Genomic DNA, 16,987 nt, shown 5'->3' with positions numbered 1-16,987 from the left:
GTGCTAGTGTTATTTTGGGGCAGTGGTCTGGCTTTGTCTCCTTGGTTCCCATTCACACATCACCTCCTGGGACAGTGTAGAAACCAGACGAAAAGAATGTACAACTCCAGCTGGGATGTCTTAACTGCTTGGCCCACTGGGAAAGCTGAGCTGGGCCTGGAAACGGTTTTTAAAAACATTCCCGGGCCTGGCGGTCATCATCAAACCCTGATCCACATCTGTTCCTGCCTTTGGATGGTCACCTTGGGAACGCCAGTGCACCCACCCACACACTTCCTGCCTGAAGGCCGGGCAGCCTCTGGGCACAGCCCCCAGGGAGGAAATTGCTCTGATTCTGGGCCGGATAGCCACCATGAGCTGCTGCCTTCCCACAGGGGCGTTTTGCAGCCCTGCTCCTCTGTCCTCTCCGCTCAGGAAAGAAGAGCCAAGTGCAAAGTTCGCGTACAAATCCTTAGATATTAAAACGTTCCCCGGGTGAATTCCTCCATATCCTCACCTCCTCCGTATGTCGGCACACAGGCCTTGGAGCCATGCACGTTTGAGCCACCTGGGAAGCCTGGAGAGCCCTTCGTGCCCAGGCCACACCCCAGACCAAGAACATCAGAGTCTCTGGGGATGGGGCCCAGGCCTGGAAGTTTCAAAGCTGCCCAGGTAACTCCAGCCTGCAGGGATCTCATTAAAACTTAGATTCTAATTCAGCAGATCCGAGGTGAGGGAGGCCTAAGATTCTGCACGGCTAGCAAGCTCCCAAGTGGCCCAGACACCACCCTGGCGGGACCCCACTTTACGTAGTGAGGGTCCTGAGGATCCTGTGAGCTTCCAGACCCAGCAACACCAGAGCCACGCCCACCACAGTAAGTGGGATGAAAGATGGTCCAGTTCACCCCTCAGGTGCCTCTTCAGCCCTTTTCCTGGCCAGTTTAAGACCCATGCATCCCTCTTCCCACAAGCTTTGCCAACCGCCAGGTGGCATTGAATTCCTCCAGCATCCCCCTAGGTAAACCAGAGACTGAGCGGTGTAGCCAGTCTCGTTCAAGGCTCTCTGAAGCTGGTGGCCCATTTCCCTACGGAGGCCTCCACCCACACCTTAACAAATTGCCGCCATCTGGTGACAATATTTCCCGAAGACCCACGTGAGAATGGCAGAAGTGCATGGTTGAGACTTGGAAAACCCTCGCTTTGTTCGAGTTACTTCTAGGTGGCATGATTCCTGCCTCATCCCAGATGTCTCCGGAAAGAAAGCTGTTGAGGGCAGCAAGTGGCTATCATAAAATTCAGGTTTCATCGTCCCCCGTTCCATACTTGGTGGTTTTCAAGAGAGTATTTTATTGTCTCTCTTTCCCTCTCATGGCTGTGGCGGTGGTGGCCGCATATAGGAAACCAGCATACAGGCGGCTGGGATTTTGCGAGGCTGAACATTAACCTTTATGGTCCTCAGACACATTCTCCCAAAAGTGGCACCACCTTCCTGGACAAAGGTCTGGCCCAGCTGCCCACCTCTCTTTCCTGTGGGGGCTGGTCTCTGTGCCTGGAGAGGCAGTACCAGGGCAAGACCAGCAGGGGGCGATGCCAGCCCACAGTCGGAGCTCACTCACTGGGTCCCAACCACACAGCCTTCCTTGTCAGAGCCCAGCCCCGAGTTGAGGCGCTAGCCCTGCTGACCGTAGCGGAGACCCCAATGATCCATTTGGATCTTAGTTGAGAACTAATGCTGCCCCAAGAGCTTCCTGGTCAGCATCTGCCTGCCGTTTTTCTCCACATCCTGATCTCATTTGTAAATTAGAGCCCCTACTAATCAGAGGGTGGGCCTGGGCCGCGTCTACAAGGGCTTCTCGCAACTGGGGGCCAAGGGAAAGATAGGAGTCACGCAAGAGGGATCAGCCTCTGTTTCCCTCAGATTTGGGATACAACTCTTTTTCACAAAAGAATTCAAAGTATATCTTGAAAGCTTTAAAAATGTCTTTAACTCCGCCTCAACCCCACCCCCACTCTACCCTCTACCTCTACCCTATGGTCGCCAGTGCCCCCCATCCTGGCCAACGCGAGTCTCCGTTCTCTTATCACTTGACTCCTCAGCACCGACGCACCGTGGTTCATGCCCTCATTCTTGAAATACTTTCGCAGCTCTAGATGTCCTAGGAGATCCCTTGGGGTACAACCAGAGCAGCTCCACTCTTTCCAGCTTAAATATGAGAGTCACATGAAAAGATTTGATGTGGAAAGGGGGGCCCTCGCCTTTCAAAGGGTTTTTGAAGAGTTTGCAAAAAAGGGTTTGGGGAAAATCCTCCCTGGTCACACCTCCCACCCCTCCACCCACGATAATTTGCTGTGGTTCCTCCTGCAGCTCAGAAGTCTTAGGTATATATCATTTATGACCATGGATTGTCGACTGTGAACATTATAAAGAAGGAAGTTACTGGGGTGATGAACATAACTGCAAACCCTAGAAATGAAAGAAGGGGTATAAGAAATAAATGCATATATATGTACATTCACATATACGTGTACATGTATATACATACCCACACCGGAAAACAAGAACAAGGATGCTCAGTGGATCAGAAAAATTCCTGGAACGGGAAGCCTGGGGGGCTCAGTCGGTTAAGCATCCGACTTCAGCCGAGGTCATGATCTCGCAGTTCATGGGTTCAAGCCCACGTCGGGCTCTGTGCTGACAGCTCAGAGCCTGGAACCTGCTTCTGATTCTGTGTCTCCCTCTCTCTCTGCTCCTCCTCCACTCGCTCTCAGTCTCTCTCTCTCAAAATAAACATTAAAAAAATGTATTTTAAAAAAAGCTTTAAAAAATAAAAAGAAATAAAAAGAAAAATTCCTGGAGTGAAAGCAGATGGGACTGGATTGAACCTGCAGCCCAGTGAATAGCTGAAGGTCCTTTCCCAAAAAGCGGGTTCAGTACCAAGGGTGCTTCATGCCCACAAGGAGGGGCAAGAGTGGAAAAGCCCTGGGATGATCACTGGGGTCACTCCGGGGGGCGGGGGGCAGCTGGGCCAGCCAACCCTCACCCACCACACTGGCTAAACCATGGGAACAAGCATCTGTCTACAGGAACAAGGAACATCAGTGGAGGATCTCGGGAGGAGTATCGATGACCGCACGCCCGGTGTCCAGCAGCCAGTCCTTCTCCAAGAGGGAGCGGCACGCTCAGCAGACGGGAGCCTCTAACGGGGAGTCTCGTTGGTAGAAATGAACACGCTTGGGGCGCCCTGGTGGCTCACTCAGTTAAGTGTCTGACTTCTGCTCAGGTCACCATCTCACCGTTCGTGAGTTCAAGCTCTTGGGCTCTGCGCTGACAGCTCGGAGCCTGCTTGAGATCCTCTCTCTCTCTCTCTCTCTCTCTCTCTCTCCCTACCCGACTTGCCTGCGTGTGCACTCTCTCTCTCTCTCAAAGTAAAGAAACTTTAAGAAAAAAGAAATGAGCACGCTCAAAAATCACCCCTTGAGGAAAGCCAACTTTACAGACGGAAAGCATTTGCATGTGTCAAAAGACGCACAGCTGGAAAATGAAAGTTTATCACGGTTGAGTGCCTCAGGCTGCAGACAAAGAACTTTCACCGATTAACATTAGGACAAGAGTACTCAGAGATATCATCTATACATCTTTTTTTTTTTCTTTTTTTTGAGAGAGAGAGTGAGAGCGAGCATGTGCACGCAGGAATGGCAGAGACCACAGTCAGCACGGAGCCTGACTCAGGGCTCGAACTCACGAACCTCGAGATCATGACCTGAGCGGAAGGCAGACACTTAACCTACTGAGCCACCCAGGTGCCCCAGAGACTGGTAGTTTTACCTACGTGTACAGATGACGGGGCACCTGGGTGACTCCGTCGTTTAAGGGACTGCCTTCGGCTCAGGCCATGATCTCGCGGTTCGGTTCACGAGTTCGAGCTCCCAGCTGGACTCTGTGCTGACAGTGTGGAGTCTGGAACCTGCTTTGGATTCTGTGTCTCCCTCTCTCTCTGCCCCTCCCCTGCTCATTCTCTCTCTCTCTCTAAAGTAAATAAACATTAAAAAAACAAACAAACAAAAAAAAAAACCTACCAGTACAGGCAAGGGGGCTAGAGGAGAGCGCCTTTGGTGGGGAGACCCCAAACAGGAGGGGACACAACCGTCACTCTGGAAGGGGATCCAAGTTCTGGACCATCACTGCACGCATCACACTGCCCCTGACTGAGGGGACCAGGCTAACACAAAATGGAGCCACTTCGAAGCTGCTTCCACAGAAATCCCAGAATTCCATATGGAAACCCCCTCACCTGCCTACCGGTCGCCAAAATTGCCATGTTTGCCAGATAATTTTATATCCCCCACTCTTTTATCCTTCAATTAAATTTATTTATTTATTTATGTATTTAGGCAGGGGAGAGACCTATAAATCAGCCTCTTTGCCTGTTTTCACAGACCCTGAGAGGCAACACTGCTAGAGAGGAAATCATCGAGAGGCTTAATTAGAAGAGTCTTTGAAACTCAACCCCGAGCAAGTCACTGTTCTGAGCTTCAGAGGCTGTGGGAATATAACTGCCCCCAATTCTTCTTGTCCAAGGGAACTCCCCCTGCTTTATCGTCCCTGAACTTGGGAGGAGGGTGACACCTGAACTCATCCAAGCACAGGGAGGAGCAGAGGAACCACCTCAGGCAGCCCTTTTCCCAACCTCCTGGGGCCAGGACGGCCGAGGAGAGCCCGGGATGCTAACTACAGGTTGCACAGCCGGAGACGTCAGTCCTCAGAAGGCTGTGTTGTCGGCTTGAGGCCGGGGGCCAAAGAGCTGCTCAGCGACCGCCTTGCCATCATACTTGGGCAATGTGCCCCCAAAGTCGGCGGGCAGGATGTCCTCATCGATCTCCTGGAAGAAGCCAGAGAGGTCATCTCCGTGGACAAAGACCTGCAGGGAAGCAGGGGAGACAGAGCTGAGTAGGGGGGGTACCCCAAGGCCGGGGGATGGAGGGGAGGAAAGGGACAGGAGGAGAAAGGCACAGCGTGCCCGCCCTGCCCGGTGGTGTCCTCCTCCACGATGTGCTGTCACTCAGCTCAGGACCGTGGCACGGAGTCTGAGGAGGGCTCCCGTGGGGTCCCCTCCACCTCCTCCCACCGTCGTCCCCCTTGTCCGGTGAACTCTCTCCTGCTACCAACAGCACCACCACGCGCGCACGCGCTCACCAGATAAGCACCGGGCACCCTCCCCGTGTGGCCCCGTGCCCTCACCCTTTCCAGCAGCTTGCTCTTCAAGAAGGGCTTGACCATGTTGTAGGTCGTGGTGAAGTACCACGGCTGGTGGATGAAGTGGACGGCTTTAAACCGGGCTGGGAAGGAGTCCTGCAGAGGCAGAGAGCGCCCCACCCATGGCCGCGGGGCCCTCAGAGGCTCCCACGCACTCCCCCTCTGCCGCTCCCCATGGCTGGAGGACAGACCTGCCTCACCACATAGTTTGCCCCGAAGGACAGCCCACCAAAGGTTCCATCCCCGGGCCAGCAATCGGGGGAACCTTGGCTTCGCCGGGGCTCCAAACTGCAGGGAGAAAGCCCCGGAGGCCAGGCACCCCCGCCCTCTCCCTGCTGATGCACCGAACCTTGCCATTCGTTATTTGGTGGAATAAAGAAATGAGGGGCACCCGGATGGTTCAGTCGGGGAAGCATCTGACTCCGGCTCAAGGCATGATCTTACAGTTCGTGAGTTCAAGCCCCGCGTCGGGCTCTGTGCTGACAGCCTGGAGCCTGCTTCAGATTCTGGGTCTCCCTCTCTCCCTGCCCCTCCCCTGCTCATGCTCTCTCTCTCTCTCTCTCTCTCTCTCTCTCTCAAAAAAATAAACATTAAAAAAAATGTTTTTAATGAAATGGTTTTTAGGTGACCTGAGTTTTTTCACACCCGTTAGCCTGCTGAGCGGCCTGGAAACTATTATAAACCCCAGGGACACTACTGTCATGTCTCACTATCCTTCAGCGCACCCCCCAGACCCCAACCTCCCACCCCTCCTTTCCCAGATACACATAAAGCATAAAGCAGATTTAGGGTTAGCTCTGAGAAAGGACTTCTGACACGTCAGCATGTACTGGACCGAGTTGTCGGGGACATCAGTGATAACCCATTTCTTGGGACAAAGTCACCTTCAGAGAGAGGCAGTGTGACATATGTGGACGGAGAACGGGATTCTAGGTCAGACGGCGTAGGTTCAAGTCTGCCCTCTGCCACTTTAGGGTTTTACGACCTTGAGAAGCCACTCGAACCTCTGAGCCCCAATTCTGAGGTTTGTCAAATGAAATGGGCAAGAGGGAAGGGACTGTTCTCAAGGAGTTAAGGAATTCACGAGCGTGCGTGGCTCACTGCTGGCCGCCATGCCAGCGCTCGTGGCTGCCATCGCTCACTAGGGAGCTAGGCGGTCCTCCTTTTAGGTCCTTGCCCGCACGGTTAAAGCAGGAGACTGGGCCCAGCCTCCCAGCCTCCTGCCCTGTGAGAGGCCCCCACGGGACAGAGCTCTGAGGCCCCACCTGGAGCATGTCTACCATTTTCCTGAGATCGGAAGCCCGGAGTCCGGCAGCCTGCTGCATGGTAAAGCCCTTGAAGTTCTCGACGATGCAGAAGCCATTAATTTGAGTCTCCTCATTCTCTAGTAGCTTCTCCAGGATGAAACAATATGCCTGCAAGATCTTAGACACAGAAGGAAAAGGCTGTAAAACCCAAAAACCCAACTGCAAAGATAATTAAGGCTTAAGGTCCTGAGGGGGAGAGCTAACCGGCGCATCCCTTACTGGAGGTAATTTGTCACAGGCTTTAAACTGGAACATTCCACCTCCGTGGCTGTGTCCCAAGAAAATAACCTTGAATGTCATATCCATGGTGAGATGCTAGGGTGTTTATCCCCGTACCCTTATAAGGGTAGAAACACTGGAAACAACCTAAATGTCCAACAATAAAGGACTGGTGAAGTTATGGTACGTTCATGCCATGAAATATTCTGGAGCAGTTAAAATTGTATACATATACGGGGCGCCTGGGTGGCTCAGTCGGTTGGGTGTCCGACTTCGGCTCAGGTCATGATCTCACGGTCCGTGAGTTCGAGCCCCACGTTGGGCTCTGTGCTGACCGCTCAGAGCCTGGAGCCTGCTTCGGATTCTGTGTCTCCCTCTCTCTCTGATCCTCCCCTGTTCATGCTCTGTCTCTCTCTGTCTCAAAAATAAATAAATGTTAAAAAAAATTATATACATATGAATTACAGAGCAAAATATTCGTTCATGACGTATTATTGTAGAGTGTGATCCCATTTTTATAGGAAAAAATATGTGTACGTGTGCATGTGTATGTGTGTTTCTAGAAAAAGTGGATTGGAAGGATGTCAATGACAGAAATCTCTGGGTGGTAAATCGTGGATGATTTTTAATTTCTGGTTTTTTTGCATTTTCGATATGCAGATATCATTTATATAATAAGAAAAAAGTATTCTTTAAATAGTTTTAAAGATTTTATTTTATTTTGTGCTCGCTTTGGCAGCACATATACTAAAGATTTTATTTTATTTTAAATGTTTTGTTTATTTTTGAGAGAGAGAGAGGGAGAGAGAATGTGAGTGGGGGAAGGGCAGAGAGCGAGGGGGACAGAGAATCCAAAGTGGGCTCTGTGCTGAGAGCAGACAGCCCAATAGGGGCTCAAGCTCAGAAATGGTGAGATCATGAACTGAGCCAAAGTCGGATGTTTAACTGACTGAGCCACCCAGGTGCCCCCTTTAAGATTGTATTTTTAAGTGATCTCTACAACCAACACGGGGCTCAAACTCACAACGCTGAATCAAGAATCACATACTCTACCGACTAAGCCAGCTGGGTACCCCAAGAAGAAATATTTTTGGCAGCTTTTTTGCCCATGGGTCCTGTCCCCTCCCCCCGCCCCGTGCTTTAATAAAATCACCTTTTTACACCAAAAAAGAAAGAAAGAAAGAAAGAAAGAAAGAAAGAGAACTATTTTAAAGTCTTTTACACACACACACACACACACACACACACACACACACACACTCAGTCCTAAAGCCAGTATCTTAATTAGTGTAAAACACCATAGGTATCCCTGATAAGATCAGGGACAAGATAAGCACTTCACTATCTCTACCACCATTTAACTCTCTGTTACAGGCATTAGCCAATGCAACAAAGTTAAAAAAAAAAAAAATCAGAGGCACAAGTAGAAAAGGGAAAGAAAAACTATCACCTCTATTTACAATAATATGACAGCATTCTTAGAAAACCCGAGAGAATCAATTCTAAAATTAACATAAGTAACAAAAAGAATTCAGAATATAAAATCAATATACTAAAACAATAATTCTCATATATACAAACAATAACCAATCGGAAGATATAATGGCAGAAAAAGCCCCATTTACAGCAACACTTAAGACAAATTTAATGAGGGGCTCCTGGATAGCCCAGTCAGTTGGGTGTCCAACTCTTGATTTCGGCTCAGGTCACACGCGATCCCACAGTCGTTAAGATCGAGCCCCGTGCTGGGTGTAGAGATTACTTAAAAATAAAACCTTAAACACACACACACACACAAATACAGTGTGTGGTCTTGGAGCATGAATAGACAGAAACCAATGACACAGAATATAAGTCCAGAAATAGACCCAAATATATATGAAAATATAGACTGACAAAGATCTCAAATCATTGGGAAAAAAGATGAACTCCTCAAGAAATGATGTCAGGACAGCTAGACAGCATCTTCTAAAGTGAGTATGTACAATTTTTTTAAGGCTTGGTGGCACATGTCTCCCAAGACAAACCCTAATTCACCCACCTAGGGTAGCTCTCTTAAGGGCTTGACAAGCAAAATCACACACATATATATAAATGCAGAAACCAAAAAATACAAAAACACTAATTCGAAGGGATACACGCACCACTATGTTTTTTGCATTATGTACAATAACCAAACTATGGAGGCAGCCTAAGTGTCCGTCGATGGATGAATGGATAAAGATGTGGTGTCTATATAATGGAATATTACCCATTCATAAAAAAAGAATGAAATCTTATCACACGCAACAACATGGTTGGAAATACAGAGTATTACGCTAAGTAAGTCAGAGAAAGACAAATACCAGACAATCTCACTCATAGGTGGAACTGAAGAAACAAATGAGCAAAGGGGAAAAAAGAGAGAGAGGGGGGCAAACCAGGAAACAGACTCTTCACTGCTGGTCACCAGAGGGGGAGGTGGGAGGGGATGGGTGATATAAGGGATGGCGATTAAAGTGCACACTTATCGGGGCACCTGGGTGGCACAGTCGGTTAAGCATCCGACTTCAGCCAGGTCATGATCTCGCGGTCCGTGGGTTCGAGCCCCGTGTCAGACTCTGGGCTGATGGCTCAGAGCCTGGAGCCTGTTTCCGATTCTGTGTCTCCCTCTCTCTCTGCCCCTCCCCCGTTCATGCTCTGTCTCTCTCTGTCCCAAAAATAAATAAACGTTGAAAAAAAAATTTTAAAGAGCACACTTATCATGAAAAAAATAACATAGCATGATTTTAAAAAGGAAATTAAAAAAAAAAGCATATTCTCCAAGTCATACGGCGAAATAAATAAATACATGCAGAGACCTCAGGCTGGTCAGTAGGTTGAAACCTGGGCTTTCCAGAATCTCTCCCAGTCCACAGTCCATTAATCCCTGTTGTGTGTGTCGCCCCCAGCCTTCAGCGTGTGGCAGGGCTGATCCACAGCTGTCACGCCCACGTGGCAGGAACGCCAGGGGGCAGTCATGTATGGGCCGGTGGGCCCCTTCTGGGAGGCTTCTAGGTTTTCCAGCTGCCGTGGCACACCCCAGGAATTCTCCCCTGCCCAGAAAAGGGCCGGCCTTTCCCCCTCCCCAACAGACCATAGCCCCCTGGGGAGCCAGGAATGAGGGTCCAGAAGAGGCCAGGTTTGAGGGAGGGGAACCCAGCCCAGGGGATGGGAGGGAGCCAGGCGAGCCCCCACTGACCTCATCGAAGGTGATTTCTTCACTGTCCCAGTTCTCGATGTTGAAGAGCATGACCACTCGGCCATATTTGTCCCGACTGGAGAGGACACCAGGGTAGCCAGCCTCCACGGTGCAGCGCACGGCCTCCAGGGACAGGCTATCAAAGAGCTCAGGGTACTGCAGCCGGAAGTTCACGTAGCCTGGCGGAGGGAGAGCAGAAGAGCCCCTCAGGGAGCCTGTCCATCTGGGACTGGCACAGAAAGATTCCAGACGCCTGGACTCCTGCCCGGCTCCTCAACGTGCATCCTGTGTGTTGATGCAGGATCCTCAACCTTTTGTGTCCCTTGTGGAGGAAAACATTGGCCTATCTCACCAAACTGCTGCAGTAACCAAGCAAGATTCTAGGTATGAACACCATTTGTAAGCCGTGCAAGCGTGATGTATAATCCTAAACCTGAAGACGACTATTACATTTGTGATTTCCTCTTGCCTACGGGCAGAGGGACAGGTTTTCCAGGTGGGCACAGGGTTAGCTGAGCAGGGATGGGGAAAAGACCCCAAGAGAAAACCTCAACCCCAAGCAGAATGCAAAGGACCTTCCAGCTTCCAGAAGCACTTCCACCCCCCACAAACCCCACCGTCACCCACCCTGAACAAGTCCGTGGTTTGTCTCTACCACTGAACCCTGGGAGGCCAGGCCCAGGGAGGTGTTTGGGCAGCATTTGCCTAGGGAATGCCCCTGGCCCCCTCACCGGTCCCACGGTCCTACGGCATTCTGGGTACATCCCCAAGGCCTCCCCTCTCTGCCCTATTGCTCCTCCCCCAGGTTATCTCGTTTCCCATGTTCTTCAAAAGTCCCCTTTGCACTGGAGCCTTCCTGGTCGCTTTACCTAAAACTTCAACCCCTCAGTTCTTTATATCCACTTCCTTTATTTTTCCTCATTATCCCTTCTTACACAGTCTCTGTAATTTTATCTCTCCGGTTTGTGATTTCCACCAATAGAGCATGAAGTCCAGGAAGGCAGACGTCTTGTCTGCTTTGTTCTCTGCTGCATCCTTTGGCCTAAAAGAGTGGTTGGCAGGGGCACCTGGATGGCTCAGTCGGTCAAGCGTCCAACTTGGGCTCAGGTCATGATCTCGCTGTTCAAGAGTTCAAGCCCCGCGTCGGGCTCTGTGCTGACAGCTTGGAGCCTGGAGCCTGCTTCGCATTCTGTGTCTCCCTCTCTCTCTGCCCCCCATCCTCAGACGCTGTCCCTCTCTCAAAAATAACATTAAAAATTTTTTAAATTTAATAAATAAGAGTGGTCGGCACATCACAGGAGGGAATTAACATTCGGGGAAGGAAGAAGGGAGAAAAGGAGAACCGTTGGCCTGCGGGAGGACCTGCTCTCTTCTCTCCCCCAGCACTGAGGATTCCATTTCCTTGGGAAACTCGTCTTCCGCCAGCCAGCAGGGCCTGGGCCGCCCTGTCCTCTGGGCTCCTTCCCAGGGCTGGTACCATCCCCAGTTCCACTCTGCACACACAGCCACCTTTCCTGCCGCCCTCCAGAGCCCACGCCTAGGCTGGGGTAGGAGTGAGGGGAACGCGCTCCTGCCTGGGCGCGCAATCGGGGTGACTCAGGTCTATCAAGTGAGTCCCAGAACTGGGAGAGAGGAGCCGGCTCTCTGGGCACGCGGTGCGGCCACACTCATTCATTGCTGTCGGAGCTGAAAGGGATCTCGGCGGCCAGTTAGTTCACACACCCATTTTGCGGGTAAGGATAAGGAGGCTCGGGGAGGCTGACTCTCACAGGGCAGGAAAAGGGAGGAGGGATGGAGGGGGCAGCCTCCTCGGCGCCTGGGTGAAAGCCAACACCAGCCTCCCCACCTCCCCGCTGCAGGCCGTCCGTCCCGCGCGGGCTCACCTCGGAGCAGCTCGTAGGCGCGCCCCACGTGGAACTTGCGCGCGCGGATGAAGCGCATGAAGAAGGCGCTGTCCCTCCCCTGCACCCTCTCGGCCACCGCCCGGGCCAGCTCCTGCCCAGACGCCGCCTCCGCCTGCACCAGCTCCTGCAGCTCTCGAACCACGTCCTCCCGGGTCTCCTCCCTCTCATTCAGCTCGTCCTTGGCCTGGAACAGGGTGGGGTGGAGGCGGCGAGTCACACATGGGGCGCAAGGCGCGCACGTGGGGGCTGTCCTACCGGTGCCAGACTGGCAGAAGGGACGGAGGGGTGGCCGCCGGGGCCGTCGCTCCCCTGCCCCCCAAGAGCCGCCACCTGCCCCGGCGGCACCTCTCGCGGCCCATTACATTCGCGGAAAATCGGGTCAAACCGCGCCTCCTGGGTTTGTTGGCAGGAGACCGCCAAAGGTGCAAACGTTCCTAGTGACGCTTCTTGGAACCCTCACACAGCACTCTGCTAAATACCTCGGGCCACAACAAGTCACCAGAAAGTGGGTATTCTAGCACCATGCCTCAGGAGGAGCCAGCTGAGGCCCATAGAGGTGAAGGTCACCCAGGCAGGAGGAGGTGGAGCTGAGACTCCCACTGGGGCTGGCAGCTCCTCAGGCGTAATTCTGATCTCAAAGACAAAGGTACCGACAGATAGCAGCCCGCCCCCTCCTTGCCCCCGCCGAGCCTCACTCTCCTCCCCTAGGCTGCGCCTGGAGAACTCTAAAGCGTGCCTCCTCCGGCAGCTCTGTCCTTGGACAGCAAGAGCAAGGGGAAGGCAAAGGAGGGGGGACTCCGATCTGGGGGAGCTCATCTCCCTTGAGGTGTCCAGGGGCAGCAGCAGAGATGGAAGCAGGAGCCCAGGCTCAGCTCAGCTCCAGGACAGCTCGGCCACTCTCCACTGAGCACGGTCTGATGCGCTCTGAGCTGCTCCAACAACCTTCTCATAAGGTAAGACCCGGAGAGGGAAAGCAACTTGCTCGAGGTCACACAGCAAGTTGGAAGTAGGTCTGATTCTAGAACCCAGGCCTCTTGGCTATCAGGTGGAGGCAGCAGTTGGATTTCTGTTCCCCAGGACCGCTTGCAAACCAGTGTTCCCACATCTGAGTCTAGGATGATCCCCGGTCCAGATGCCCTAGGTTCTGGCATTGACATCAGGGAACTCTGTTGGTGCTATAGTCTTGGAATAGGCTGGCCCAGGTGTCTGGTCAGCCCAGGTGGCTGCCATGGCCTTAACCTCCAGGATGATGGCCCCCTAGAACAGGCCAATCCATTAGGTTCAGGGTAACCTGGAGAGCTAGGGCTGGACCCTTCTTCCTACAGGAGAGAGGATGCTGTCAACATCGCCCCCTTGTCAGCCCTCCCCTCGCTGTACCCGGGGCCACCTCACCTTCTGTAAGGTGTGGCGGGGGAGCTGGCTGCACGGGCCAAAGACAGGCCCATGGTCCTTGGTTGTAAGCCGCTCCAGCTGGGCACGGAGCTCCTGCTCCTCTTCAGGGACCACACGGAATGTGCCCACCTGGGCAGAGAGAAGTCAGGAACACACAGGGAGAGGCCCCCCATCAGCCTGAGCAAGCCAGGTGAGTGGGCCTGCTCAGACCCTAAATTAGTACTTCTGTCCAAAGTCACTGCTACGGCCTCCTCCCTTTGGGTGGGGTCACGGACCACTGGGAGGTTGTGTGGGTGAATGCCCTTAACCCTGAGCAGACGAAACAATAGAGAAACAGAGGGGGAGAGGGAAGGGGGTGGAGGAAGGAAGGTAGACGGAGGGGAGACCCAAGGCACAGGGGTACTCACCCCCTCTGACATGCTGCTTCTGGAAGTCTCAGAGGTGTCAGAAAAAGAAGGGCCCAGCTTCTGTCCTGGCCTCTCCAGGCAGCCTCCTCCCTAGACTGTAAGAGTCAAGTCTGCAGCGTTATGAAAAGACAGTTCTCTTACGTCTCAGAACAATGGATCTCCAACTTTTGAGTGCTTAAGAATCACCAGAGGAATCTGTTAGAAATGCAAGTGCCTGGGGCGCCTGGGTGGCTCAGTCACTAAGCGTCTGATGGCTCGGGTCATGATTTCACAGTTTGTGAGTTTGAGCCCTGCATCGGGCTCTGTGCTGACAGCTCAGAGCTTGGAGTCTGCTTCGGATTCTGTGTCTCCCTCTCTCTCTGCCCTTCCCCCACTCATACTCTGTCTCTCTCAAATACAAATAAACATTAAAAATTTTTTTTCTTTTTAAAATGCAGGTGCCTGAGCCCTGCCTTCTGTGATTCTGACTCAGGAGGTCCGGACTGGGGCAGGCCTAGGAATCTGCACTATATTTTCATGTAAAAAATAATTTTTTTAATGTTTATTTATTTTTGAGAGAGAGAGAGAGAGCGCGCGCGCGCGCGCGAGCATGAGTGGGGGAGGGGCAGAGAGAGGGAGACACAGAATCGAAGCAGGCTCCAGGCTCCGAGCTGTCAGCACAGAGCCCGATGTGGGGCTCAAACCCACGGACCGCAAGATCATGACCTGAGCTGAAGTCGGAAGCTCAACTGACTGAGCCATCCAGGCGGCCCAGGAATCTACATTTTAAAGCAGCATCCCAGAGGACTCTGAAGAAAATGATACTTGGGTTACACTTTGGGAAAGTCTCCTTTGAGAAGGAATATGTACAAAAATACCTCAATCCCTAGTTCTTAAGATGAGTTGGTCCAGCCAGGGAAAAAGTAGCCTTGGCTTCCATTCTGAAATTACATGACCACTGCAGGATAAGGCAATCCCTCCTGCTAGGTGTGGCCCTCTTTCTCCTGCCCAAAGGGGGATCCCACAAACTTCCCAGCCTGGTGGTGGATGGCCCCTTCGGTGCATTCATGCTCTGCACGGGTGAGGACTAGTTACATAATCAAAATACTGGGTGTGTGTTCTGTTCTTTGTGATGCATTAAGTAGTTTCAAATCCATTATCTCAGAGCCAGAGCCGGTATTATTCCCCCCATTTTACACAGGAGGAAACAGACTCCAGGGAGAATAAGTGACTTGTTCACGATCACACAACCAGAAATAGCCAGGGATCAGGCTAAGCCCAGCTGTGACTTAACCGAGAGGCACGGAGAGGCAGCCTCTTGTGGCAAAAGTTGGAGCTGGGTTCAAATTCTGTCTCTTCCACTTGCAGACTATGTACTTTAACCTGAGTCTTGGTTGTCCCCTGTAAAAGGGAGATGGAAGGGTTATGAAGGTTACATTAAATGATGTACACAGAAGCGATGCGTGGCCACCAGAACAAATCTCATCCATTGTCCACAGGACAACCTGCTCAACCCACTGAGTATTTTTGGAGATAGCTCTCCTGTTCCCAGATTTCTTTTCCTTTCTTGCCTAAATACCCCAGGGCCTTGAAGGAGCCGTCACTGACCCGGTCCCCACTGGTCAGTTTTGTCACCTATTCACCATTGGTAAGTGGCAGAGGTAGGACTTAAACCACTGCTGTAACATCTAAAGCTGAGACATCTCCAGGCAAACTCCCTAGGAGAATGGATGTCGCAGAAAACCCTTTAGGGTCAGAGAAACTTGGGTTCGAATCAGGAGTTGTCATTTACCACCTGAATGACCTTCAGAAAGTTAGTTAACATTTCTGAGCCTCAGTTTCCTCATCTGCAAATTGGGGATACTAACTGTACCTACCAAATAGAGTTGTAATGACGATCCTATCATTTCTGTAAGGTACGCAGCACGGTGAGTGTGTTGCTCTAAAACATAACTTCCCTTCCCTTTCTTAGCATCACACTGATCGTTGCTCTAGCGTGCCCAGAGAGGCTTGGGGGATCCCAGGGAATGTCTGAGGATCTCCCATTCCCTGCCTCTGCTGCTCCCCAGCCCTAGCCAGGGTAGGAAATCCACCAACAGGAACGAAATCTAAGCTTTCTCTCTGGCAAGTAGACTTCCAAATGTGTGGGCACGGAGATAGACAGACTGCAATCCTTTGTGGCCTCACTTGGGTTTTTCTGGAACAGGAATAGAGAGTCTTATCAAACTGGAGCTTAGACAGGAGAGATAGTGACTGGATACCCCCAGCCAGTTAAGCAGATCATTAGGGCAAGACCTTAGATCCTAGAAATAGAGGATTAAAGTCAATACTGCAATTCTTTTTTAAATAAGCCCAATCTAATTAATTTTGAGGTTTTAAAATACTGGTTTATGAACTGTATACCATGAAAAAACATTCATCACCATTCCACGTTGAGGCTGTTCCCTGCCATCTAGGGTTGCCAGATAAAACACAGAATGCCCAATTACATGTCAATTTCAGAGGCACAACAACTACTTATGCAGTGTGCGTACATCCCATGCAGTATATGGGACATACTTAAAAAAAAAGTATCTGTCGTTCCTCTGAAATTCACATTTAACAGGGTGTCCTGTCTTTTTATTTGCTAAATCTGCCATCAGGTTGATCTGGCACAACATGGAGAATGGCCAGTGGGTTTCAGTTTTACAGGCACCCCCCCCCCACCCGACTCCTTACCCCAGTCCTGGGCTCCCTGGCCCAGCTAGACCCCTGCTACTGACTTACCTGCCAGGTCACCAGCTCCTCCTTAGGGCTACCTGGTGCCTGTGTCCTCCTCCTTCTCGGGGAGCCTGGAGGTTGCCTCCGCTGGGGGCGTGGTCTGGTCAGCAGGCTGGGATTAGTGTGTCACAAGGAACTTCTCAAAGCCCACAGTTTCCTGTTAAATCAGGTTTACAGGGAGGCCCAGATAGGGGCAAGTGAGGCACCAGGGGGGAGAGGGGATCAGCCTGGGCCGAGCTGCAGCCACCTCAAAGCCCTCTTTTGTGTGCGTCTGCTCCTGAGTTCCTGCTCAGCCATGTGGAAGCCGGGCAGTGGGGGTGGGATGTGGGCCAGCCCCATTCCCTCCTCCTTGCCCTCTCTGTCTCTCGTTGCAGGGGTTCTGAGAAAGACATGCAAGAGATAGAATTTTTTTTTTGATGTTTATTTATTTTGAGGTGGGGAGGGGCAGAGAGAGAAAGAGACAAATCCTAAGCAGACTCTGTCCTCAGCGCAGAGCCTGATATGGGGCGGGATCCCATGAATCAGGAGATCATGACCTGAGCTGAGATCAAGAGTCAGATGCTTAA

The 16,987-nt window shown here is 51.7% G+C and overlaps 2 protein-coding genes across 6 annotated transcripts in view; one reads left to right on the top strand and one right to left on the bottom strand.

Moving 5' to 3' along the window:
• Window positions 1-4,328: 4,328 nt before the first annotated feature.
• Window positions 4,329-16,658, bottom strand: RLBP1 (retinaldehyde binding protein 1). Of its 4 annotated transcripts, none has more exons than XM_019831893.2 (8): window positions 16,428-16,657; window positions 13,683-13,792; window positions 13,276-13,404; window positions 11,863-12,067; window positions 9,980-10,158; window positions 6,499-6,657; window positions 5,219-5,329; window positions 4,329-4,898 (listed from the first exon to the last, which is right to left on the bottom strand). In XM_019831893.2, the coding sequence occupies exons 2-8, from the start codon at window positions 13,692-13,694 to the stop codon at window positions 4,740-4,742; spliced, it is 954 nt and encodes a 317-aa protein (XP_019687452.1). In that variant the 5' UTR covers window positions 13,695-13,792; window positions 16,428-16,657; the 3' UTR covers window positions 4,329-4,739. The 4 variants fall into 4 exon arrangements, with proteins under 4 accessions (XP_019687452.1, XP_011281059.1, XP_019687453.1 ...); XM_011282757.3 differs by having other exon boundaries at window positions 13,683-13,777; XM_019831894.2 differs by lacking the exon at window positions 13,276-13,404 and having other exon boundaries at window positions 13,683-13,777; window positions 16,428-16,658.
• The window catches only part of FANCI (FA complementation group I), a 105,432-nt gene continuing 101,059 nt past the window's right edge, over window positions 12,615-16,987 (top strand). For both annotated transcript variants that reach the window (XM_045058809.1, XM_045058810.1), the window contains exon 1: window positions 12,615-12,836. In XM_045058809.1, coding sequence (XP_044914744.1) covers window positions 12,732-12,836 — 105 coding nt within the window. In that variant the 5' untranslated portion in view covers window positions 12,615-12,731. The remainder of the gene's footprint in view (window positions 12,837-16,987) is intronic.

This window comes from Felis catus, chromosome B3, assembly GCF_018350175.1.
Source record: "Felis catus isolate Fca126 chromosome B3, F.catus_Fca126_mat1.0, whole genome shotgun sequence".
Lineage (NCBI taxonomy): Eukaryota > Metazoa > Chordata > Mammalia > Carnivora > Felidae > Felis > Felis catus.
This window is presented reverse-complemented; position numbering and strand designations above follow the sequence as displayed.